The sequence below is a fragment of the Anabas testudineus genome, chromosome 4 (genome assembly GCF_900324465.2).
Source record: "Anabas testudineus chromosome 4, fAnaTes1.2, whole genome shotgun sequence".
NCBI lineage: Eukaryota > Metazoa > Chordata > Actinopteri > Anabantiformes > Anabantidae > Anabas > Anabas testudineus.
In genome coordinates this window covers 20,083,068-20,104,689 of record NC_046613.1, presented here as the reverse complement: position 1 = coordinate 20,104,689, position 21,622 = coordinate 20,083,068, and the positions used below count along the sequence as shown (strand labels likewise).

The 21,622-nt window shown below is 40.4% G+C and overlaps 1 protein-coding gene across 7 annotated transcripts in view; it reads left to right on the top strand.

Annotated features, from left to right (window-relative positions):
- The window catches only part of lrp8 (low density lipoprotein receptor-related protein 8, apolipoprotein e receptor), a 142,921-nt gene extending 123,600 nt beyond the window's left edge, over positions 1-19,321 (top strand). For 2 of the 7 annotated variants that reach the window (XM_026345056.1, XM_026345054.1), the window contains 6 exons: positions 5,080-5,221; positions 7,411-7,563; positions 8,886-9,290; positions 13,121-13,189; positions 15,840-16,012; positions 17,877-19,321. In XM_026345056.1, the coding sequence (XP_026200841.1) occupies positions 5,080-5,221; positions 7,411-7,563; positions 8,886-9,290; positions 13,121-13,189; positions 15,840-16,012; positions 17,877-17,915 (981 nt within the window). In that variant the 3' untranslated portion in view covers positions 17,916-19,321. Of the gene's footprint in view, positions 1-5,079; positions 5,222-7,410; positions 7,564-8,885; positions 9,291-13,120; positions 13,190-15,821 lie in introns of all 7 variants that reach the window. The other 5 variants (XM_026345055.1, XM_026345053.1, XM_026345052.1 and 2 more) reach the window with 3 other exon arrangements.
- Positions 19,322-21,622: the final 2,301 nt, after the last annotated feature.

The window sequence follows — 21,622 nt, the reverse complement described above, 5'->3', positions numbered from 1 at the left end:
TGCACACTGTGATGATGGGAAGCAAAGGGAAAAGAGGACATCCATCATGTCCGGCTGAGTGTGCCTACAAGTGTGTGTGGATGTGTAAACGTGAATAGAACAGAAAACCAATGTTTCAGGCAGCAGTGAAAGTTCATCCTTGGAGATTAATAGCTTGGCTCTTCTGCTTGTTTTTTCTCTTCTGGTTATGATACAGACCAAATTAAAGCACCTCAGAGGTTTGTTCTGTGGTAAATTATTTACTTAGTAGTAAGGGCAAGTTTTTCCATTTCTGGTTCAGGAACACTAGATTCACAGTAATTAGAAAATCATCAAAACTGCCTGTCCACAAAAAAAAAGTCACCACCTGGATTTAACTAAGCAAATAGGTAAGAGCTTCCCATTGGATAATTACTGCATAGATGATTATGTTTGAGCTGGTAACAAGTTATTTAATCCTAACTGATGCAGTGAGTAGCTTTTTTCTTAAACAATCACGTTGGAAGACACATCCTGTGGTCATGGAAAAGATGTTTATCTGTTTCAGAAGGGTCAAATTATTGACATGCATCAAGCAAAGAAAAAATCTAAAGAGATTAATGAAACTACTAAAATTGAGTTAATAACTGTCCAATGCATAATTAAAAACATGTAAAAGGATAGTGAGGAACCATCATCTTCGAGGAAGATATACTGTATGGTCGGAAAAGAATCTTAAATGAATTGTTTGGTGAAATCAAATTGTAGAAAACAACAGTAGAGCTCAGGACTATTTTTAATAGTGAAAGTAAGAGCATTTCTAAAACTCACAATGTAAAGGGAACTCAAGGGATTGCGACTAAACAGCTGTGTAGCCTTAAGAAAAACACTTGTCAGTGGGGCTAATTGGGTAAAGAAAGGCTTCAATTTGCTAAGAGCAGATAGATTGGACTCTGGAGTAATAGAAGAAGTTCATGTAGTCTGATACTTCCAGATTTACCCTGTTCCAGAGGGATGGGCACATCAGGGTAAGAAGAGAGGTGGGTGAAGTGACGCACCCATCATGCCTAGTGCCTACTGTACAAGCCTATGGGGGCAGTGCTATGATCTGGGGTTGCTGCAGTTGGTCAGGTCTAGGTTCAGCAGCATCATGTGCCCAAAGAATGAGGACAGCTGACTACCTGAATATACTGAAGGACCAAGTCCCCTATGAGTATCTTTGGGATGTGCTGGAGAAGACTTTGTGCAGCTGTTCGACTCTCATTTCATCAATACAAGATCTTGGCAAAAAATTAATGCAACTGTGGATGGGAATAAATATTGTACCATTGCAGAAGCTTGCAAAGACAAAACTATGCCATGGCGAATGTGTGCAATAATCATAGCTAAAAGCGGTCCAACGAAATGTTAGAGTGACCTTTAACGTTTTGGACGGGCAGTGTATAATGCATGTTTTTAAAAAAAGTAGCTACCTAAGAGCAAGGATGGGGGGGGGGGCTGGGTGATTGATATGAGTCTCATGCTATGGCTAGTTTAAGTTGGCCCAGCCACCAAGGCGAACTTGGTGCCGAAGGGCATTTGTTGTAAAAACACATGCAAAATCAGGGTGCTGAACATGTTACACTGGGGCAATCCTGAAGGGACAAGCCAAAAGCCTTTGACTATGGTAGCATTAGTAGATAATTAAGGAGAAAGGTATCAAGTGCAGCACTCAATCTCTCTTCAGACAGAAGATATGTTCAGTATTCACAGTCATTGTTAATGGATGTTGTTGTATTTTAACCCATGCTTTGTTTGCCTGCTTTAAATGTAGAATATGGCTTCATATTTTTGAGTGACTTAGTAAATGTTAAAGCTTTTCCACACCTTCACAAACTTCACATCAATGCTGATGTGCTAATGTTTCTTAACACTGCAGAGGAAAGACACAGGGTTCCCATATTAAAGTCTGAACACGCCACCACCAAACACGCCAATGAAAACCCTTCCTGTCAGTGTCCACCCCCCACCATGATACCATGCCCTGAGGAAATGTGGATCGCACAGACATGCGGAGAGTAATGTTTTCTCTTTCTCAAGCTTTAGTAGCATTGCATTACTATTTATCCACTCTTTGTTTGACTAGAGGGGATAGAAGAGAAGATGAGATGAGTTTGGGGAAAAGATGCAGCGAGGGGTATGGCGATCGAATGAAATAAGCAGTCAGGGAAAAAGAAAATTATGGTGCTAAGGCACGTATCTGTACCTTTGGCATGAACTCAACACTGTGGGAGGCTTTAAACAGTCCTGCACCCACATGAGAGCACAAAATATGGTCTTACGTGCAATGCACTCTTCACAAGAAAGGTATGATGCCACAGGTACCAAAACCCAAAGAGGTTATAATTCACCTCCTTTTTACTATTAATTTTAATGTAGACATATACATCACTCGCCATTAATGAACACTCCTCCATGCACGACCACACGCTGGCACGGCACTGCATTACAATTAATATTAAATATTTAAAAAATACTGGCTGCTCCACTCAAGAGTGGCCATGCAAAGGGTCAGCATGTTTCAAAAATAACTTGGTTTACTTTTCTTAAAGATGGAACCAACGTCAATAAATATAGTTAGAGGCCAGAAACCGATTTTGAGCAATGTTTTTATTGTTCACAGCATTTCACGCACGACCGTTTTCACAACTGGGCATTTTCAGCTAAGATGTTGCTGCTATGCTCCAGTGTGACACAGTTTGAAAAACACAGACTCAAAACTAGCCTTCGTAAGGCCAGAGGAGCTGGTAAAGAACTGATAATGAGGCATAGCATGTATTTTTTACCTTGAAAAACATATAATCTTATATCACTGAAGCCTGTAAATAAAATGTAAACCATAAATTAAGTCTAATTTGGCCACTTTAAGCCTGATCTGTTCACACCCACAGGAGAGAAGGTCTAAACATCTTTTTTTTTTTTTAAAGCTTAGTAGAGTAACAGAAAATGTCTCCTAACACCATCTGATTTAACACCAAGCCCACATAATTTTTTTATAACTTGGTTTGATGCAACAAAGAATACAAATCAAATCCAGAAAAATCAAAGGCGTCAAAGTGGGTTGTCTGAGTGTTCATTTGTAGTTTTCTGGCTCAACACATGAGTATGCAGAGGCTCCAAAAAGCTCATCAGACAGATGCGTCAGTCAGAAGACCCCAGCTTTGGTTCTTGTGGGATAGAATCATGATAAAATCATCAAGAGCTTTTCCCCCTTGACCTTAGCATGAATACATATCCGTTTAGAACTATAATCCCCTTGACAAATGATGCAATGCCATGTGATCTAATTAGAAGAGCGTGTGTCTGTGCATGTGAATAAGTTCTGGTTTATCCTTCACAAGTGAAAGACTCACCTTGATCCTACAATAAAGCAGTGACCTCCTCAGCTCCCCATGGCCTTTTGAAGCAAAGAAAGGGTGACAGATGCAAAGATTGACAGTGGACAACTTGAAAGAGAAAGAAGTAAAGACTGACAGAGACTGGGGGGGATAAAATCCAAAGACACAGAAATCCAAAGACACAGAAAGGCAATGGTAGAGATGGAATGATAGATTTGGCTATTCTGATATTTGTCTTACACTGTTTCAGTACTGCTGTCATGTGTGAAAAGGTTATCTAGGAGAAGGGAAGACAGAGAGATAGAGATGTCAGTAAAAGATGGAATAGGAGAAGGTGAGAGAAAGGTTAGATCCACTGATAACTCGGCAACAATGGGGAGTGTTGATTACAGCTATGATTGAAACACACATCTACTCATATACACACATCAGTGGTTGAGTCCCGACAGAGGCAACCTTTAAAATGGTCATAAAACTGTAAACACAATCTCAGCGTAATGGGAAAAAAAAAAAATATAGGAGCCATCAGGACCTACTGTAACGTTCTTGTTTCATCTGTTTGTCTCACACTCGCCACAATTGTCTCTTTATTTTTTTATTCTTTTAACCCTCCCATGATCTCAGGTTCTGAAATGCTTTCTCTTTTTCTGTGTTATTCTTAATTGATGTGTGCCTGCACACGCAATGCAATCTGGGGTTGCCACGGAAACCAAGTGCTGTAACCACTTGTGCGGCATATTGTGTTATCCTGTAATGTCACTAAAGAGATTTGTGAAGAGATGTTAGAGAGAGGAAGAGCAAAAAAGGGAGAGGTGAGGAGAATGGTCTCACAGGTCCGGGCTGGCAGTATTAATGTCTTTATGTGCTAAATAAACCTATTGAAGAAGAAGTCATTTTAATTACGTTTCATTTTACTTTAGTTTACTGTATATCACCAGATCAATACACCAGCAGCAACAGGTTCCCATACGTACTACTCTATACTGCAGATAAGTGTCTTCCAGAAGTGTTTACTATTAGGACTCCAATGGTGTCGGTATGTTGCAGTGAAAATGTTTTTTAGTCTCTTAGCTCACTTTTGTTGTGCTAGACATGTTTTTCCTGTTTATCCAAGGTTCACTGACAGTATGAACTATCACTTAGCAGTTTTACTCAAGATAGGCAAAAATACAAATAGCACCTTCCGTTTACAGGGAACATAATGTGTGCATTTAAGTGCATGCAAATTTAATCAAAGAGCCATTGTTAGGATGAGACAATGTCTCTGCAACAAACTGCACGCTGTTTTTTATTATAATACTCTTTCATCACTGCAGAAATCCCAGTGGAGTCTCAATGAACAATAGCTGCTGCCATTTATTCCAACGAAATTAAATGCACTTATAGCAGCTAATGTTAAATGTTCACTTGGGATATTGTGACATATAAGGACACAACAAATACCCGTTTAGACATGGGGAAACAAACTTTCATTCAGAGTGGCAGAAAACAAAAGACCATTGTTTTCCGCTGCACATTTTCTGCAATGTCAAGCTGCTTGATAAATCTATACACAAGCAATCTTTGGGGACAGTATTATTTACAGTGCTTCAAAGGATGTTCCTCTGCTTAAACTAGGTTTACAATATAACCACTACCTCACCTTTGGTTGTTTTGTTAAAAAGAATTGCACAGAAAGAAAGAAAGCATGCATATCTGTCAACAAGCAACTGACTTTCCAGCAACTTTCTCTCTTTCTATGCAGGATCACATATATTGGACTGACTTGGAAGATGAAGCTATATACAGCGTGAACCGACTGACAGGACGTGATGTGGCAAAGGTAGCAGAGCACCTTAACAACCCATTGGACCTGGTGGTGTTTCATGAACAGAGGCAGCCCAAGGGTAAGACCCACACACTCAGCAATGATGATGATGTTTATGATTACTTGAAAATGTAAACAACCAAAGCAAACTGATTCGATAAAGAGGAGAAGTATCTCAAGAATTGCAGAGGACTAATCAGCTAGAATAAATGACACTTGTGAGTTTCCTTTCAATTGCAGTGTCGGTCAGTTGGGTGTCATGATGATCTACGTACAGACCAAAGGATCTACTTATTTAAACGCTCTGACAAACAATAAAGACATACCCTTGATGTGTGTGATTAGATTGATGGGTGTGCTGGGCATATCAACTAATGCCTTCCCCAGGATGGAGGCACTCCCAGGTGTGCGCCTGTGCTAGTTAATGTCTCCGTGTGTATTTCAGGGTGCTTGACAATGTGTGCTCCAGCAGAAATGTGTTTGTGTGATGCTTTGTTTTCTCCCTTCACTGAGAACTCAAAGCAGACTTGTATGAGTGCCAGTAGGGAACTAATTGCATTCTCTCATTAATAAATCAGGAGTTCTGCTCAAAGAGATATCACAGAATTAAGCATGTTTTTCCAAAATGCCAACAAAAGCAACACCAGGCAACTACCAGGCCTAAATAGTCTGAATAAAGACGTATGAATGAACACCAGCTTCCCTATGAATATACTAGGAGTACTAATAAGTGGAATATTTGATCAAATGGGAGCAATTGGCGAGGTCAACCTGCTCTCTTTCCTTTTTATTCACCGTTTTATATTTCTCTCTGTTGCTTTTTTTATTGTTTACGGTCTGTCAGTGAGTATAGCACCTCTACTGTATCTAAGCAGAACCCCAAAAGAGAAGATCATCAGTGACGGTTGACTGCCACAATACACATGCTCACATTCAAATATGGCTCAATGACCTGTCTTAATTTAGTGAACTGACTTGTTAGACTCTTCTTATCTTCTCTTTGTTCTGCCTTATATATATATTTTATTTTTATTCTTCCATGCGTTCGTTGAAGCCCACAGTAGATTCTAGGATACAGAAGCAGTGAAGGGACAGTGCAGCTACACAACATTATTTTCCAAAAGTTTTTTTTTTTTAAATCTCAGTCCTTTTTCTACCTTACTTAATTTTTCTGTCCTTACAGTATGTCCTTCCTTCTTATCATATTTCTGTTAGTATCTCCTCCTTTTCTCTCTTCACTGATCTCCTCCTCTACCCTCTGCCCTTCTTCCCCCAGCATGGAATTTAAATGCACTGTCATCATGTGTCGTGACATTTCAAAGGCTTGCTTTTCCCCAGAGAGCTTTATTTCATTTTAATATGGAAAGCAGGTATAGAATATATTTAGGAGCTCCTTGGAAATCCATTTAGACAGCTGTTCATATTACTGTACTGTGCTTGTTACAGTGAGATACTGTACTGAAGCACAAATGTATTCCCAGCTTATTAAAATCTCACTTTGTATGGTGAGTGATGTTGCTTCTTCCCCTGATGGAAGATGATTTCTCTGATCCGCTGCTCTCTAAGAAGGAGAATCGACCACAACCTGACCTAATTCTGGTGCTTCCCCACCTGACAAGACTAGCAATATTTTTCATGACTCAGAATCTTGGGTTGGGAATCTAAATCTAAATAAATGTTTCATTTCCTTTTCTGAGAAAAAGGAAGTTTAGATAGTAATATCTTAATTTAAGCATCTGTTCACATTATTAAAAAATAGGTTGTGTGTTAAAATATAAAAATAGATATCTAGGTAACAAAAAAATATCTGTGTTATTTTACAGTATAATGCACAGTGAGGTTAATAGGTTGTTTTGTAAATAGCACACATATTTTTTTTTTTATAAGCACTGAAGTCACTTTTGTGCAGTCACATAGTTTTATCTTTGTAGTTTGTTCGTACAAGTAACAGCTTGAATTCAGTACATAATTGCTTTTAAATCTGACCAGGACTCAAAACTGGGGTTCTTCAATTCTTAATAGGCTTTTTCTGTTAACTATTCAGGTCTACAGTGCATGTAAACCTCCGTCTTCATCAACGTAGCACTGAAATTGAATTTCAATTTACTGCACACATCTAAAAAGAAAACCGCACACAATATTTGTGAATGGCAATTTATAAAATTGTGATTTCATTTGTGTATATATAATACGTTAAATGATTTATTTTTTTGTAAAGAACATTACATGTAGTATATTCTTAAACCCTTTCTGCTTTTTTCCCTCCAGCCCCAGATTCCTGTAATATGGGAACTTTGCCTAATGGGGGCTGTGAGTACCTCTGTCTGAAGGCACCACAGATCACAGACCACTCCCCTAAGTACACCTGTGCCTGTCCTGACAACATGGAGCTGGGTCCAGACATGAGGCGCTGTGCTGTAGGTAAGTGGGACTAGAAGTATGAACCAGTGCATCGCTCAGTTCAGACGCACATCTCACAGGATTTTAAATTCATCTGGAGTTTGTCTTTCTCGAGACTGCTGAAGGGCGTCCACCTCATAATTATATATTTATACATATCAATAAATAAATATTCAGCTTTAAACTATTCATTATATTATGCATGGGTGGCTGTGGAGAGAGTTCCCATCCTTTTATTTGTCAGCTGTAATGTTGGTTTACTACAGCTGTAGAATATCAAACCAATTCATTCTGTAGTATACGCCCTAAGTAGTGTAGTTGTGTGTACAAATCATTTTTTCTTGATTGTGATTGATTAAAAACCAACTCCTTCAGAGAATTTGTTACCTGTGTTTACCGTAGCACTATCTTGGGAAGTGGGTCAGGGATTCTCCCAGCTTACCTGTGTTCCCAGCCTCCCTCCATTATTTCTGACCTTGTTTCACCACTCAGCCCGTCCCCAGCGTCTATACAGTCACCACATTCGTTAACTTGGTATCCGTCGCCTCTGTTGTGCGCCTCATGTTTCCACGCGTGAGGAAAAGGGGGAGCTAATAAAGTGGAGAGAGAGAGAGAGAGGGAGAGATGATGTATGTAGGCCACCATTCATAGAATCCCTCCAAGAGAAGATGGAAGATGTAACATTTGCACTCAAGAATTTTGGGCTGGCTAATGCAGTGCAAATATTTCTGCTGAGCACTTATTAACATTTGATAAAATGGCCTTTTACATTATGTTCCTCTTGCTCTCCCTCCCATTATGTCTATTTATAGACTACACTAGATTTACAGTTTGTCTGTGTAGCCTCAACTTTGCAGCAACCATAAAACCCTTAAGAAGTGTGTTTTGAAACCCATTTGCTTTTTATAATGACATTTATACTGACATTTAGTCAGAATATGAATATGCAATATAGATGCACAAAAATAATTCTCAGGGCAAATCTTAGTTGTGATAAAAAGGCTTTTTCCAATTGACTGTGAAAGTGATCTACTGCTAAGGCAGGCAGAATTTCCTAATTGAATATAAAACTTCAATAGGCATATATAGTAGAATCCATAGATGTTACCCTTAATTGACTTTCAGTGAAGTAAAATCCAAATACCATATTGTAATCATCTGAAAATTGCATGATAATTATTACTCATGATTATTTTAAGCTCGCTCTCCTGGGATTTTGAAGCATGTTGTCACCTTTTATTACTTCTTGTTCCATGCTGTATAGGGAAAGACACACAGACCTCTATTGATGTAACATGCTTGTCAGATGTGGGAATGACTTTCATTGTGTTTCTCTTGTGCAGTTCGGCCTAAAATCACTACAACAGCTGTTCCAACCACCACCACAACCTCCACTACCACCACCACCACCACAGCTCCAGCTACAACCACTACAGCAAGCACTACAACAACTAGCACAACTGTCAGCACCACCACAACTCTTCGTACCACCACAACAAGCTCCGCCACCACCTCTTCTGCTCCTCCCACACTCAGGCCCACAACCAGACGCCTGACGACACAGGGCCCTCCGCAGACTCCCAGAAGCACTTCTACCGAGCAGCCTCGGACTCCTGCTGCCACGAGTACAGAGACGACTGGTTTCAGCAGTACAGTTCAGACATCAACGTCCACTCACACTCCTCTGCTAGGCCCAGCGGCCCCTAACAGCATTCAGAGAGAGAGCAATGCCAACCTCTCCCACAGAGGTAAGGATCATGTTGAGGGACGGCTGCTGCACAGTGTGTGTGTGTGTGTGTGTGTGTGTGTGTGTTTCTGAAATATTGGAGCCATTGCTACAGCTATACCTACAGCTACCTGCCATTAAAGCATCAGGGAGCTGAAAACCACTACTTACACCAGTTTCCCTCCTTTCTGCAGCATCTTGTTCCATTTATTTCACTGTCTCACCATCCATGTGTCTAGTGTGTAATCATCAGCAGCTACATGCTGCACAATAACTAAATAATACATGAGTGAAAACGTTTGGTTTGATAAATAAGATTTTCTCCAGTCTAAGCTGGAACAGCCCCCAGTGTCAGCTGCAGGTGGTTTGTTACTTTGATGATAGTATCTCTGCTATGACTTGACCAGAAACCTGACTGAAAATTGATCAAAGTTATTATGGTTATTGATAAAAGCAGCCAGCTTTAACTTTAAAGTATTTTATATCCAGAGGGTTCAGAAGGCTGTTTGATTTCCTTCAGATCTCTGGATAATATTGAATGATATCTTAATGACTGAGAAAGGCAGGATTGCAGTGTGGAGTGGGATCAGTGCAAATAAGACCAATCTGGGACTAACATCAAGGATAGAAAACAAAAATTCGCTCACAGATCAAGAGGAGGCCTCCCTTTATTGACTGGTAGGAGGGTTAATTATGGAACTGATAGTTTAGAAATGGACTCTGAACTTGTGACACTTAGTTGCGACACCCTGCGTTTGTTACTGCTGGCACATTAGTTCTCTCTGCTTTTATATCATGACACCAGTCTGTCATTTTTCAATTTCCATTCTACTTCATTGTATTTTGTCTTTATTTCTCTTGTGCTGTTTCTTTTTTTTTTTACCAAGGTGTGCACTTTCATTCTTTGTTGTTCTCTCTTACACACACACACAAACACTCACTGGTGTATCTCTTGCTCTGCTTGCTGTCGGTCCCTCATGAGTAGCATGTAACAGAGCTGTCAGAGCTAACAAATGACAGTCTCGTCCATTCTCGCCTTCCACCTCTCATCACTCATCCTCACTTTCTGACAGCCTTTCACACTTTCTTTGTCTCTCTCTCTGCTTTCCCCACGTTTCTCTCTCCACTTCTCATTTACTCTCACTTTCTTAAACTGGCAGCATTTTTTGTTCTTGCGCCAATCAAGCTTTGCACCAATCACGCTTTAGTGGGTATGCCAGAAAAATACTACTTCTCAGCTTGTTGCCCAGACAGATAGTGACAGCAGAATATAACAGCAGTAACAATGCTTTACAAAGCCAAGCTAAGACTTAAATTGTATTTAGAAGCAGAGAAGGATCCATAGCACCGCAAAGCAAATTGATAAACCACTGAGCTGCACACCACATGGTACAGTGAGGTCTTTGGGGAATTTGGTATTTTCAGCTTTTGGTTTGGTTGTTTCTAGTCTTTGCTTCATGGAGATATTAAAAGGGTAATAGTAACTATCAATATACCAAGGCAGATATGTTATGTTCTCAAGTCAAGTTTATTTGTAACAGTAGAAAGATAAATCCTCCAATAAGTGGATTTAAATGAACAGAGAATAATATTTAATTTAATTTCTTTTATTGAAAATATGTGTCTAGAAATATTTGCATGTGCATTTGGCACTTTTCAAACAAGAAAGAGTGATGCTGCATGTTGTAGTGTAACTCTAGTTTACTGCTCAGCTGAGAAAAAGAAGGAAGGAATAGGAGTACAGGGAGGTACAAAAAGAAATGTTGGGCTAGTGAACTGTAACCGTGAGCTGCTGTACTTTGTTTGAACTCAGAACTGAATTTTACAATATTGCATTTTCATCAGAGACATTTCTCGTTACATCAAGAAACCAGGAGAGTAAGGGTTGGGGTTAAAAAAGCTATACAGACAGAGATGAGAAGGGAGAGATGATGAAAGATTTAAATGGGTGTGAGGGCTGGAATTGGAGACATGGAAATGAATGGGAGAAATAGTAAAGGTACGAATTGTTATAAGCTACAGTAAGAGACAATAAAGAGACCAGAGAGGAACATGACAGTCCAGCACTGAACAGGGAGGATGGGAGTTGAAAAATGACACACTGTTGGGAGGCAAAACAGCATTTACAAGAAGAAAAAAAGACGTGATGGAAAAGAGAGGCGGCAGGAGAGAAAGTGATTTTCTGGGAATTAAAGAGAATGGCTGCTCCAGCTAGTCTCATCACTTTGGGGGCCTGGGTTTTTCAGAGTTACAGAGAAGCAAGAACATGTTTCCTCTAGTCTCTGAAGTTGTCAGCCTCCTCACCACACCACGAGTGCTCCAGATGAGAGGTGGAGCAGACACGGATGAGAAAATGGGGCATGAACAAGACGCGTCTCCAAACCCACGGGCCATGTGTTAGAATTTTCAACTCAGTGCACACTGTCAAGTTTGTAGGCATCAGCTGTTACACGTGTGTGTAGCTGTCGCTGGCATGGTGGAGCAGGGAAAAACCAGAGTTTAAGGGGGAAGAAACAAACAAACAGCAGGTACACAAAGCTCATGTATGGTCTTCATTTGAAGTTTCCACATTAAATACCAGCATTTCATCAGGCTCCATATAGATGTGTCCAGATGAATCACCTAGGCGATGTTATGATGATTGTTGTTACTGTATATGACGTATAAATAAATGATAATAGGGTTAAACTCAAAGGAAGTTGAATATAGGGCTATAAATAAGGAAGCAGACAACAGCAAATTCTTTTTGAATTCGAAATCCCTCCAGCAATAAAAGCCTTAATGAAACAGTTTTTCTCTCTCCCTTCACTTTCTAGGTCTGCTTCTTTCATAACAGCTCCTTTAATAAGATTCTATTAATCCGGCTTTTAGAGTTTTAGAGCCTATTGCACGTCACTCATACTTTAAAAAAAAGCCCAGTTCATTTCTGCTGACTCAGGAGTCCGACTTACTGAAGTTGTGTCACCACCACCGTGACTCGTAATCTTATATCTTTGTCTGTGTGTGTGTGTGTGTGTGTGTGTGTGTGTGTGTGTGTGTGTGCATTTGTGCATTTATTAGCAGTTTATTCTAAATAAGATTAATAAAAAAATGTGTGTCTTTATTATGTCCCATCAGTCACATTCTGTGCTTTTTTCCATGCATACATTTACAGTCTCTTTCCAGAAGAAGCTAGTTATTATGCACGACCAGCACTGTGAATTTTTATTTCTGTTAATCTTCCTCATTAGACTTGATTACAGCCATCTGATCACACTTTGGCTAATGGCTAGCCTGCTGCTAGTAGGAGAGAGTGTTGGGAGCAGGATTAATGTCAAAGCTCCACACCAGACTGTTGGGGTAAGAGTTGACAGGAAATGGTGATCCAAGACCTGTGTAGAGTAAATGACCACTGGGTTTTATTTTGACAAAATATGAGCACATGCTGTAGATTAGAAAAGACCAAAAACAACATGTGTTTAATCTGAAATCTCCCAGTATGTGATGTATTCTGCTCTAAATTCAGATCTGGTTTTGTATTGTATTAGTACAAAATCTGACACATTTCTTGTGGAAATGACATTTTCTCCTCTTCTATTAGAAAGCGTCTCGTTGAATTTATATGCAGTGAGATATACTGTGTAATTCATCCGCATCTCATTTACACATGATGTTGTGTGTAGTCCAGTGTCACATCAGATGGATTCTCTGCCCTTATATTATGCAAATATATCAAAATATGTTTTTCATCATGATGTTCTTCTGCTGTATCAAACTTCTTCCTCCTTCTATAGCTAGGCCCTTCTGGAGGATGTTTTGGAACCAAACTTTGTGTGCATTTTATTTTTTCTTTCTCTTTCTTTTTTATCTCAGCTGCAAGTGATCACTACCTCATAGGTAACAACATCACAGTGGCCGTTCTGGGGATAGTCATTCCCATCGGTGAGTACTCCTCACTTTCTCGCTGTGTTGTGTTTGCTTTGCCTGCTTGCTTCTCCCTCCTTGCTCCTGCATATCAGCTTGTTGCGAAGCTCCTGCATGTTGTGTGTGGATGTAACATTTTAAGTGTCTGGCTTGTGAGTGTGTGTGTGTGTGTGCGTACCTGCATGTTTGAGCAAATGGGTTTTAATGTGTTTTGGCTCCCATCTGACTGGATGATATCAGTATAGCTTAAATTCAAGATCTGAACCTTTGGACCTGTGTTTCTAGGTGTTAGTCTCAGCAGTAGAGTTTGAGAATAATAGTTTAGTAATTGAGAGAATGTAAAGACCATACAGATATTATCAAGCATAGCAAATCAAACAAATCGTGTTTTGTCATCCTATTTGACCTGCTGCTATCATTATAAAGCCATGCTCCCACTCAGATAATACAATATGCTCACACTGCAATCAATCCAGTGCTCTGACCTATTTCTGGGACCCAGTGGGCTGGGTTAAACCGTTTTTTTATGAATAGAGGACTAATAAGGCAAAATTATGTATTTGGCTTGAAGCAGTGGAAACTTCTGACCTTGGAATTAACGTGAATGTTGGTTTGAGATGGGGAAAAAAATCACCTTTGTGCCACCATACCATACTAATAATGAAGCGAAGAGAAAACAAGTCTTAACAATGAAATTAGCTTAGTAATGTTAAAATATTCTGAAATGAAAATCTCTTTTTATGAAAGTGTCTAATACTTTCATGCCTAACAAAGAAATCAGCTGAATGTGCAACTGACCTCATGAACGTGTCTCTAATTGGTATCTCTTTGATCCCTAATATTGAATAGTTTGATAGGTGACATAGACTTGCTAAAACGTTGTAAAGCAATTTTAAGTAATTTTCTTATTTCATTCCTACTTTGGGCCCTTCTGCCATTCTTTGCAGCCATAAATTCTGCATTTTCTGGCAGCATTGACACATTAATTATTGTTGGAAGTCCACTAGGGCCAGATTTCTGCACCCCAGTTCTCCACTCAGCACCACACCCACCCGCAGCTCCACCAGGGGGAATCAAACCACAAAACCCACTTCCTAATTGGAGCAAAATCTTCTAAATGAAAAGTAAATGTAAAGAGCATTTAGAGAAGAACAAAGAAGAATCTGGGGTTTCTAACTCAGTCACACAGGGATATACAGTGCGTATCCAACAAAAGAGCAATTAGATGGGGCTTCAACAGGGACATGTAGGCACATAGATGGATGTGGGCACGCACACATAAACACCCCCCCACACACTGGTTTTATCTGTCCTCATTGACATACCACTGGTTTGACTCTTGGTCTTTCACTCTACATACACATATACTCATGTACATTCATTATACACACACGTCCTACAGGGAAGCTAGGCAGTCATGCTGATATGGTAATGAGAGGAGAGAGCAGAGCTTATCTGAAATCCTCCTATCTCCCCCTCTCTCTCTCCCCCTTCACCCCTTCTCTTCTTTCCCTGTCCATTTTCTCTTCAAACCCCACAAACACACAGCTAGGTCGTCTGCAGATAGTGCCTTTTTTTTTTTTCTTTGCTCAGGCTAATTATAAATCATAGCCTAAGTGTAGCACAAGGATAACATGCTGATGACAGTTAAGCAACCTTGCTGAGCTTTTATTCAAGGAACCACAAAACCCTAATCGCTTCTTTCAAGACCAGAATGCTTCAAGATTTAATAGAAAAGTCTGTGTGATTCAGTCTTTGTGTGTCTTGGAGGTGGGGTTTATAGTATGTGTGTGACTGTGCATGCAGGCATCCATTGTTGTAAATTGTGCATGTGCATTGATGTTTGAGTGTTTTTGATCATTGTGTAAGACTGAGACTAGAAGGGAGTTTAATATACTGTATACAGTAATGTCAGATAGTGCGAAGGCTCATTGTTTGATTTATAGCTGAATAAATCTATAAAAATAATCACGCTCTTTTTATTAGCTGATGTGTACATCGGGCTTCTGTGCTGCTCCATCAGTTGGCACATGCTTTTATTCAAAGCTTAACTTCCAAGTGATGTACACAAACATAGTGTACAAGGAGCAACTTGGGGTTGACTGTCACTTCCAAGGACATTTCAACATTTGGTCACCCATTCTTTTACTGAAAATGTTTTATAATGGTAGTAAAACCTGTTCCCTTATGAAATGTGACGTCTACACTGTCAAACACTGTGTAGAAAATGCTACTATAAGCTAATTTGAAGAATTCTCTTTCCCCGAGCATCAAAAAGCTCTTGAATATGTTACAGTTCCTCCAGAAATAATTTGTCATAAAATGTGATCTGATTTTCATCTAAGTCAACAAATATTAACAAATATTAACACCACAAATCTTGTCTTTATTGAGAACAACCATAAAAACCTCATGGTGCAGATGGAAAAAGTATGTGAACCCTTTGGAGGTGTGGACTAGAGCTACTTTGACTGACAACAAACACTTTGTAGATGTGAATAAATAAAAATGATGAGCCCTCGCTACATTATGGAAAGAGTGTAAGGCGTGTTGTGAGTGTGTGTGAGTGCTTAAAGCGCCGCTCTGTGTCCCCTGGGCTGTGTTAACGCTCCCGCCGTGTGTTGTTGTTGTGTGTGTTAAACACATGCAGTCCCTATCCTTGCCACAGTGGTCATTGGATTACTCTGCACCGGCGGATACCTGGTTTGGCGCAACTGGCGGCGGAAGAACACCAAGAGCATGAATTTCGACAACCCAGTTTACCGCAAAACTACAGAGGACGATGACGACGAAATCCACATTGGCCGGCACAGCGAGTCCATCGGTCACGTCTACCCAGCAGTGAGTGGCAGCCACAGTCAGCCATTCATAGCACTCCCTCTAGGGGGTGGTGTCACAGACAACAACTCTCACTGGTACTCAGGAGCGCCAATGCTCTCGAGCGGAAAATGAAAGAAGCGGCAAATGAAAGGAGGGAATTTGGAATTTAGCAGGATGTGCTGGGGTTTGGAAAAGCCCGTTTGTTGTTCGTGTAGGCCTGGTGGAAAGAAAGAACAGGCTCGCACATGCACACATCCACATGTTCACAGATGTTTTACAGTAATCACCAAAAAAACAAACATTTCTATACAGACAAAAGCCCTTCACCAGTTCACCATGTTCACTTTCACCGACCATAATCATACAGTACATACGTTTATCGACTTCACATCATTATCTCCAACCTGCCATCCCACTTATTTATATGTTAGTGTTTCTGGTTGTTGAAGTGTTTGTCCTGTTTCAGGGAGACATGTGTTTTAATGGGCCCCATTTCCAGAAGGAAACTATATTGGTGCACGTTCTTCAAGACATTTGTCCCCAAGGTAGCATGCTTGTCAGTAAGATGTTGTTTTTCAGCCAGACATAAGGCGGCACTTAAATAATTACGGCTGTCTTGATGCAGGAGAATCTGTTTATTGGTAGAAAGCAAGTTATTTTAATTGTGAGGCGCCTTTGAGCAGAAAGAAGACTAGCTTTAAAGCTGAGAGAAAGGACATAAGAGCACAGGACGAGAGCGCTCATAAAATTAAATAAATATTCAGTCAACAGTGGCGTCATGACATCGCTCCTATATGAATATAATCTTTCTCATTACGGTGCAAATATGACATTAAAGACAAAAAGCGACACAAATCAGAACCAATACGGTTCAAAACAGAATTTATGTTCTGCCAGCTGCAGTTGTAGAAACTAATTATATCAGTGTCGTGGGTTGTGAATTATTCTGTTGTTTTGTTTTTGTTTTTTTAGGAATGACTTTATACAAAGCTGTATCTTCGACAGCCTCGGGAGACGATGCCCGCTTTGATTTGCAGTCAGGTGCTCTTAAATTCAAGGGTGTGATCAGGTCACGTTGGACAGTTATTGGATATATTTGTTGTTTTAGGTATTGGAGAGCGAGCAGGAAAGGGCAGCCAAAAAGGATTATGGGGGGAGGGGAGAGGATGGCAGTCGACTGCTTTGATCAGTTGGCATGGTAACACAGATTTCTTTGTGTTGCTCTGGAGAGAAAGGCGGCAAGGAATTCAGGGAATCATTGGCATGATGACAGGCTGGAAACACACACACACACACACACCACAGGTGCACGACTGTGTCATATTAAGATTCAAGGTCGAAGTAACAACCGCCCTTAGTTAAAGGCTGCAGAGAAGAAACTGCAGTCACACACACACACACACTCTCTCTCTCTTGTCTGCACATTTAATTTTTTTACTTCTGCATAAGTATCTTTTATTGTCTTTTTTTCCGCTCCTGTCATCTTCTTTTCCTCCCTTTCCGGTCAAAGTGGCAACTCAGACAGCCAGAGAAATCAGGTTGGCATTATGTGGGCCAGACATTTGCAGCCGTAGGCAAGCATCCTTCATTCTTTGCTTAGAAACAGCCAGAGAAGGAGGGAACGAGCAAAGGGGGAAAATTTGGAAGTGCAAAAGAGGAAGGTCAAGGAAAGGATGCAGAAGTGAGGACTAAAAGAAGGAGAGAGAAAGGGAATAATATATATATATATATATATATATGAAGCTTCCTTTCCTGGACTTCCAGCTAGATTCTTCTTCTCCTCTGTCGTTCATTCTTCTCTTTTCTTTCTCCGTTTTTTGTCTCACTTCTCTGTCTGCCCTTCATCAGCCTACCGTGGTAACAGTTTTTTATCTGCTGTTTGCAGCGCGTGGCTCTCAGTCTGGATGATGATGGCTATCCCTGAGGAGGGGGGGGGGGAATACAGTCTACCCCCCTCCAAACTCATCCTGCCCCCTCCTCTCACCACAGCCTCTACACCACTACAGTGAGGCGAGTACAACGCAGAGGAGAAAGAGAAGGAGCCCCATTTTGTTGCAGGGAGGACATGTACTACTTTTTATAGATCCCCCTTTTTTCCTTTCTACTTTCTCCACTGGAGTAACATTACTACCACTACTAGCCACTCTACTACTTCTTTAGTTCCATTAGTAGGCTCTGCTACGCTCCTCTCTTCTCTCTGCCTCATTAGCAGTAGTGGTGTGTAAAATGCTGCTTGAAGATTTTGTTCAAACTAACCTCATTCGGCTGTCTCAGTGCACTTTGTAAATAGAAAGCTGCCTGGCCACCCTACAGGAGGTAACGCCAGCATGCGTTATTTTAAATTCCTCATATTCAGACTTTTTATTTATTTCTACGTGTTTGCTGTTGTAAATATGTAATCTGCATCTCTCAGAGCACGGTACTAAAGGCAGATTTGTTTTCCTGGATTTTAAGTAGTAGGCAGGGGTATTATTTTGGTGTATGGTTCCCCTAACACCTTGAGTTGACAAGACAGATTTTTCAAAAGGGCAGTGTCATCTTTTTTCACACCCAGCCCTTAGATTTGCCTCTTGACACTGGATGTAGGGAGGCAAAGCTAAATATAGCCAAGGGGAAAAGAGGCAGAAAAACTGATGGAGCAGTGTGCATGTGTGGAGGTGATTTTAGGGTGAAAGAGTCGGGGAGTTTTGTTTGTCTTTGAGGGAGTGGAAAGATTTGTGCCACCAGAGGGTAGTGCCTCAAGGCAAAGAGCAGCAGGGGAGAAAAGGCAGAGGATTATGGGTAATCCTCCCACCTGCTGTCAGAAGTATGCATACGGTTGGTAATGAACTTGGGATTGTTTGCTGTCTGTGTTAGGATGTATTAGATTCACTTGTCGTTGTTGTTTTATTTGTTCAGGATTTTTGTTAACGTTGTTTTGGTCTGCTGTCGGGTTTTTTTGTAGAGGTAAAACTTTCCGGACAGCACAGAGTAAACATCTTTAAGTGGTCCTGCTGCGATATGAAAATTGTGCTTTGAGGTCCGAACCTATCATAGAGCATGGATGCACGAAAACATCTGCTCACTCCAGAAGTATTTAGGAAGTCCTAACGACTGGGCATTTTATGTGTTTTCTGTTGTTTAGTTGATGGATCTCTATCTATTTTAAAGCAAAGTAGTTGAACATACATGAGTGAAATCCTATAGAAATGAAGTATAAGATTACAAAGTGTGAGAGGTCGTAGAGGCATCAGAGAAATTCCGCATAGCTGCACCAGCTTTGTCCTTGACTACAACAGTTTGAAATGAAGATTGCAACAAACATTAGTGGAGAAGAGAACATCAATATATGCTGAGAACGAAAAAGAGGAAAATGAAAACAGACAAACGAGATAATGTGGATTTTGTATTGAGCTTATGACATTAGTCTTTTTGCTACTGTATACCTTTAGCTTTGATTGTCTTTAACACTATATTTTTCTTATGGGCATTATTTCCCCAGATTGTCTTTGAAAGCTTAAATATGTGTTTTTAAACTGCTGCCAAACACAGACACTTGAGCACACTGTAAACATCAATCCCAGCGTTTTAGTGGCTACGGCCGCCCTGGTGTCATTGATTCAGAGCCTGATAACGGCCGCTTTATTCTCCCTTTTTCAACAATGTAACTGTGTGTTTTCTGGAGGAGATGGTCTGGAAAACAAGCCCACATTTAGAAGAAATCACTTTCCACTGTCACTGGCTGTGCATTGTGGTTGCGAGTAGCCTCGTTTTGTATGAACAAATGAGTAATACGCCGAGGTTGACTGAGCCGAGCACTGATTTGATTTGAATGCTGGATAGAGAGGAAATGTGTAAACCAGCGTAAAGGGGCTGATCTTCCATTGGCTTGCCACAGACATGCTTCCAGCCCATTGAATCAGATGGAATTTATGCACAGTGAATATTGCAATAATTGCCCATAATGTGTTGTAATAGTGAATTTCTAGAAGCTGTTATGGCAGAAATACCACAGTACTGTAGCTGTTTGAAGTAGTGATGGCAAATTAGCGACTCTAGCTATTTGGGATGTCATTTAGCCTCAGTAAAGACCATTTGGACTATATTATGCATTAAATAAGGTCTAGAGCAGTTTTCCATTGCCCAAACTATAAATACCACCTTTGTCTTCCTTGGTTAAAATAACAAATCTGAACAACTTAATATTTCAGTTGGGAAGTGGCTTTTGTTTGTTTGTTATTTCTTGACTTTTCAGAAACCTGATATATGCCTGAACAACCAGCAAAAAAGTACAAAAGGCAAACACGGTCTTCCAACATGGGCTTAGTACAGACTCAGCATATGTATCTACTCAGCTATACTGACAGCAGAAGAAATCCGGATTACTCTTAGTTATTATTCACAGTTCTCGCTGTTCCTGGGAAAGGTGTTCTTAGCGTACATGCTCGAGTAACCACCAGGGAGGACGAGCGACAGTAGAAACAGACTAAGACAAAGGTGGGCAGGAAATGACTGCCAGCATTTAAACTACACCAAATGCGAGCAGGTTTATACATGGTAGATGAATGGTGGCTGATTTATTTTGCTAGAGTTCTGCTGATGTTGTGTGTCAGTACTCTGGTGCTCGGTCTCCTCACCTGCTCTCAGAACAGTGGGCAATTTGTTTGTAATGTATGTGACAAGTGGCATGCCAGACTGGTAAAGTGCAGTCTTTTTCAGTACTGCACTCCTCTACATGCCTTCTAATGAAGCAGGATTGGGCACAAGAGAGAGTCCCTCTGCCTGCATCTTAACCTTGTACAGAGAAGCAAAATAAAATGCATCACACCCGGAGGAGGACTGTGACGTGCTGAGCATGATCCTGGACTGGTGTTGCAGGCTCCGGCAGCTTTTGTTGTCACTAATGTCACCAATGGTCACAATTTCAGAATTTATATATCTATATTTATAAACTAAATTGGAAGGAACGCTGTAGATAATGTTGTAAGATGCCACAGGTCAAATACAGGATATCTGTGAATTTGCTCTGCACTCCATACTTTACCGCATGTCTGTGTTTGCTTCAGGCCTAATAGAGTTCCATACTGAGGGCTTGCAGCTTGAAGAATAAATTGCTTATTTATTGGGGTGACTGAGCCTGGTGCTGTAGAAAGGTTATTATTGCTACAGTGTGAAGACAGATTGGCTGGTGCACTTTGTGGCCACTTTGAGAGCAGCTGTCTCCACTAAAGGATGCTGAAAAAGTCCAGAAAGCGGCTTTTGTCATTCATCATAGTGGCTAGTTATTGGTAATTGGTAGCATAGGACATACTGTACTTTGACCATATGCTTTCTGGACCTTTGCCACATTTGCCACCCTATTTACAGGGCTCTGTTAAGCACTAATCAATGTTTTAATATCAACATCATCATAGTTCAGCCCCATAAACAAGAGGCTGCAGTTACAACACTCGGCCTCATGCTGAAGAGGTTTAGGAAGAAAACACTGTGCGTGCACGTCTATGAGCATATGTTAAGTTATTCAGTTTAGTGTAATAAATGTACGATGTATGAGTATTTGTGTTTCTCACTCTAGGTCAGTTTTTATTTGTTAATTTACTTGAAGTCTTTGAGTATTATCCTAGTAGCTGCTGCTTAGAAGAACATGTCCAA